Genomic DNA, 5,350 nt, shown 5'->3' with positions numbered 1-5,350 from the left:
TATTAAGGATCGCCAAGTTTTTAGCATAGCTACAGAGGAAAATTTTGTGGATTATATCCTCAAGGCTTCAGACATGTATTTCGGACTGTCACCGGACTGCAGAATAGGGAAAACTGGTTATTATGGCGTGTGGAATATTTCTGAGGTATCAGTGTTCCGTCATTATTGGTGTTTCCGAGAGTGCGTGTCAAACACCATTTCATTGCAAATGTACCTCCAGGAAGTGGAGAAAGTTTTAATCGATCAGGGTGGATACTGAAAGAAGACTTCCAGTTATTTTTCAAGCACTTTCAAAAATATGCTAAAAGCTCCAATGATAATCTATGTTTACTTGAGCATTGCTGGCCTTAGCTATTCAAAAGATAATGGTATTGTTATGCTTAGTTTTCCTCCACATTGCTAGCATAAATTGCAGCCACGTGACAGGTCAATATACGGTCCAAAAAAGAAGTAGTATATTAATTCTCCTTGTTATGAGTGGTAAATCTCGAACCCAGGAAACCATTATAGTAGGGGTATGATATTCCTGCAGTGGTCGCTGGAGCACATCCTCTAGCCATGACGCCTTCAAACATTTTATCCAGCTTTAAATGCACTTGAATATACCCTTTTAATAAGGATATCTATGTGACGGACTTGCCCATCCTGCTGCTGATGAAGTTACCCAGGCTAAAGATTACACCATAACACCTTTAGTACAGCCACAAACCAAAAAAACCTTCATTTACAGGTTACAGGTACAGCGAACTGATTTGTAAATCTCCGAAATTGTCAGAAGACCTTGTTGCAGCAGCTGGAATATCAGATCGTAAGCCCTGTATTAGATCGACCCATGATGTAGGATAAAACACATTCAAGAAGTAGTTCCAACCTCTTTTAATAGTTTTAAATCTTACAAAGTACGGGTACTATGCTAGTAATAAATGATTAAACCGGGTGTCCACAAAGTCATGGTCTGATTTTTTTAGGACATAGCAATAGTGGGGTACGCGGGGAATGCGGGGACCAATCAGAATGCGCCATTTCAATCCCGTAACACCCCTAGGCAAATCAGCTGTGACTTTCCCACCGGGATCGTATTGCATATGTAACATAACCTTACCTGTCATCTGCTTTCCCGCCAACCATTCCCGCCAAACGACATAACCTCACTTTACGTATTGTATACATAGGTACCTTTGTTTATTTAATTAATATATAAAATATGAATGTAATCATAAACTTATATTATGTTAATATTCATCTGAAATATAATTTTTTTTTACTTTTTGTTTCACATTTTTGGTTTTTATAATAATTCGTTTGCTCCGGTTGATGGCCCGGCGAAGAGACTTCCTAGCCACCTTGTAGGTGAGTTTAGAGGGATGACACATACAATTGATCCGGTTCAAGGGGAAATTACAATTTCCAGGGAAAGACAGAGAGCGAGGATGTTGTTTACTCTGAAAGGAGTTCCTGTTTGTGAAAAAACTATTTTTTGTTGTCCACTCGATAAAAATAAAGAGATTTAAATGGCTGATGAAACACTACAAACTCAATTGCATGACACCTCCTGTTTAAGGTAACATTAAACGTACACCAAAACGCACCTGTCATCAAGAAAAGATTGAGAACATTGTATCTTTTATAAGAAACTATGCAGAGGAGGCTGCGTTGTTCATGCCTGGCAGGCTCGCTTCACAGTACAACATTGTAAAACAGTTTCCATGGTCAGATACTAAAGTTTCTCTTTACAGAACATATAAGGACATTTGTGTAAATAATAATGAAATTTTTGCTGGAAGGACAACATTTCTAAAGATCTGGCGTACATTTTGTTCAGACATCGTTATCATGAAGCCAAAAAGTGATCTATGTGCAACATGCCAAAAAACTATACCTCTCACGCACAGCTTCGTGAACTCAGCGATAAAGATAAAGCAGAGTTTTTTCATAAATTTCAAGAACACTTAGACGAGTTGAATCAGAAAGAAAGGCCTATAAAGATATGATAAAAAAAACCGTATCAGAGTTTGACCTAAACAAAACTAGGCCTAAGTACATACCTATGTAAATAATATGTAAATTAATAACAACATGTATTAATTTCTTTACATGCTAATATAAGAAACATTTATTTAGGCATTTCAGCCTTTCAGAAATTTGATTAGTATTAAATGTATTTTTTGTTCTATTCAATTGTATGTTTTGTGGACAAATAAATAAAAAATTACTAATTCTTATTTTACCTTTTCAAAATGTGGTAAACAAACTTTCATGTTGCTAGGTAACATTTCTTTATTTATAAGAAAAATTCTGAATAATTTGATATAAAATATGTAAGTATTAATGAAAATGTCTCAGTTTTAGCTAAGTTTTAAAATGAAGAAAGTTGAAACGCAATTTACCGAAAACGGAGGTTTTTATTATTTAATAATTAAAAACAACATAACTCTCTTACTTATTAAGATAAAAATATTTTAAAATACCCAAATGTTCAATAAATGCCCTCTATGCAGAAATGCTAATAGCTCAATTTCAACAATATGTATCATAAGGTCCCTTTTCCTGTGACCCATCACGACTTAATATGATTTATCACACCATCAATAATTTCTTGAGAATGTTTATTTATGGAAGATCGACGGTCCCTTTGATCTGGTTTTGTTGTACCAGAAGTTGACTGCATTTTATTTGCAACTGTTAAAGCAATACATTTGTTATGTTCATCCAACGTATTTAAAAAAAAACAGCCCTTGCAAACTTTAAAAGGTTGACCTTTGATGTTGAAATCTATATAAAGAAACGTTACTTCTCTTCTTTTATTTGAACTTTTTTACCTCTTCCTAGTAGTTTTTGTTTCTTCAACATCTATTGAACTACTAATAAACTGACTCTTCGCTCTCAAGATCCAAGCGCCCAATATTCGTCAAAAATGGTTTTTCGCAACTCATCGTTCAAATTTTTCGAACGCTCCATTCTGCAATCCTTCAGGCCTCTCATTTTCTTTCTTGAACCTCTCTTCCTTTAACTGTTACGTAGTCTTTGCCTTCATGTCTGTTATTTGTTCTTTCTTTTCGTTTTCCTCTAACTCATGGACCTTCTCCTTTTTTCTTTTATTGTTTGGAGGTTGGTCCTCAGGAACATCGTTATCTATATTGTTAGGATTAGGCCTATCACCAATTGCAACCATTCGTTGGTTCTCAGGAGCATCGTTATCTATATTGTTAGGATTAGGCCTATCACCAATTGCAACCATTTGTTGGTTCTCAGGAGCATCGTTATCTATTATGTTAGGATTAGGCCTGTCACCTATTGCAACCATTTGTTGGTTCTCAGGAGCATCGTTATCTATATTGTTAGGATTAGGCCTGTCACCAATTGCAACCATTTGTTTGTTCTCAGGAACATCGTTATCTATATTGTTAGGATTAGGCCTGTCACCAATTGCAACCATTTGTTGGTTCTCAGGAGCATCGTTATCTATATTGTTAGGATTAGGCCTGTCACCAATTGCAACCATTTGTTGGTTCTCAGGAGCATCGTTATCTATATTGTTAGGATTAGGGCTGTCACCAATTGCAATCATTTGTTGGTCCTCAGGAACATCGTTATCTATATTGTTAGGATTAGGCCTGTCACCAATTGCAACCATTTGTTGGTTCTCAGGAGCATCGTTGTCTATATTGTTAGGATTAGGCCTATCACCAATTGCAATCATTTGTTGGTCCTCAGGAACATCGTTATCTATATTGTTAGGATTAGGCCTATCACCAATTGCAACCATTTGTTGGTTCTCAGGAGCATCGTTATCTATATTGTTAGGATTAGGCCTGTCACCAATTGCAACCATTTGTTGGTTCTCAGGAACATCGTTATCTATATTGTTAGGATTAGGCCTGTCACCAATTGCAACCATTTGTTGGTTCTCAGGAGCATCGTTATCTATATTGTTAGGATTAGGCCTGTCACCAATTGCAACCATTTGTTGGTTCTCAGGAACATCGTTATCTATATTGTTAGGATTAGGCCTGTCACCAATTGCAACCATTTGTTGGTTCTCAGGAGTATCGTTATCTATTATGTTAGGATTAGGCCTGTCACCAATTGCAACCATTTGTTGGTTCTCAGGAGCATCGTTATCTATATTGTTAGGATTAGGCCTGTCACCAATTGCAACCATTTGTTGGTTCTCAGGAACATCGTTATCTATATTGTTAGGATTAGGCCTGTCACCAATTGCAACCATTTGTTGGTTCTCAGGAGCATCGTTATCTATTATGTTAGGATTAGGCCTGTCACCAATTGCAACCATTTGTTGGTTCTCAGGAGCATCGTTATCTATTATGTTAGGATTAGGCCTGTCACCAATTGCAACCATTTGTTGGTTCTCAGGAGCATCGTTATCTATATTGTTAGGATTAGGCCTGTCACCAATTGCAACCATTTGTTGGTTCTCAGGAGCATCGTTATCTATATTGTTAGGATTAGGCCTGTCACCAATTGCAACCATTTGTTTGTTCTCAGGAGCATCGTTATCTATATTGTTAGGATTAGGCCTGTCACCAATTGCAATCATTTGTTGGTTCTCAGGAGCATCGTTATCTATATTGTTAGGATTAGGCCTATCACCAATTGCAATTATTTGTTTGTTCTCAGGAACATCGTTATCTATATTGTTAGGATTAGGCCTGTCACCAATTGCAACCATTTGTTTGTTCTCAGGAACATCGTTATCTATATTGTTAGGATTAGGCCTATCACCAATTGCAACCATTCGTTGGTCCTCAGGAACATCGTTATCTATATTGTTAGGATTAGGCCTGTCACCAATTGCAATCATTTGTTGGTCCTCAGGAACATCGTTATCTATATTGTTAGGATTAGGCCTGTCACCAATTGCAACCATTTGTTTGTTCTCAGGAACATCGTTATCTATATTGTTAGGATTTGGCCTGTCACCAATTGCAACCATTTGTTTGTTCTCAGGAACATCGTTATCTATATTGTTAGGATTAGGCCTGTCACCAATTGCAATCATTTGTTTGTTCTCAGGAACATCGTTATCTACCAATACACCAATATCAGACAAATGCTGGATATCAATGTTTTCTTCCATTATCAAAACTGGCAGGCTCTAAACATCAATCGGAGCTGCATCTAAAAAAAACAACAAAAGAAAATATTATTTTATCACATACATAAAAGTAAAAATCTATAAGATAAACCGCCCAAATTACATTCACCTACCTAATACCGGTCGTCGATCTCCTATTCTTCATCCTTACCTGATAACAAATGAGGGTTATATTAACAGTGCTTAGTCAAAAACTCTTATATAAAACCAAATTTACTCAGTTGATAACAGTCT

At 36.4% G+C, this 5,350-nt stretch overlaps 1 protein-coding gene across 1 annotated transcript; it reads right to left on the bottom strand.

The window, feature by feature from the left end:
• Positions 1-3,013: 3,013 nt before the first annotated feature.
• LOC128984263 (sporozoite surface protein 2-like) lies at positions 3,014-5,098 on the bottom strand. The gene has a single exon (XM_054403566.1). The coding sequence runs from the start codon at positions 5,096-5,098 to the stop codon at positions 3,014-3,016; it is 2,085 nt and encodes a 694-aa protein (XP_054259541.1).
• Positions 5,099-5,350: the final 252 nt, after the last annotated feature.

The sequence above is a fragment of the Macrosteles quadrilineatus genome, unplaced genomic scaffold (genome assembly GCF_028750875.1).
Source record: "Macrosteles quadrilineatus isolate MER2022 unplaced genomic scaffold, UCM_ALF_1.0 Scaffold_2__2_contigs__length_208266976, whole genome shotgun sequence".
In the NCBI taxonomy this organism is placed as follows: Eukaryota; Metazoa; Arthropoda; class Insecta; order Hemiptera; family Cicadellidae; genus Macrosteles; species Macrosteles quadrilineatus.
The sequence above is the reverse complement of the archived record's forward strand: the minus strand, read 5'-3'. Positions and strand labels throughout refer to the sequence as shown.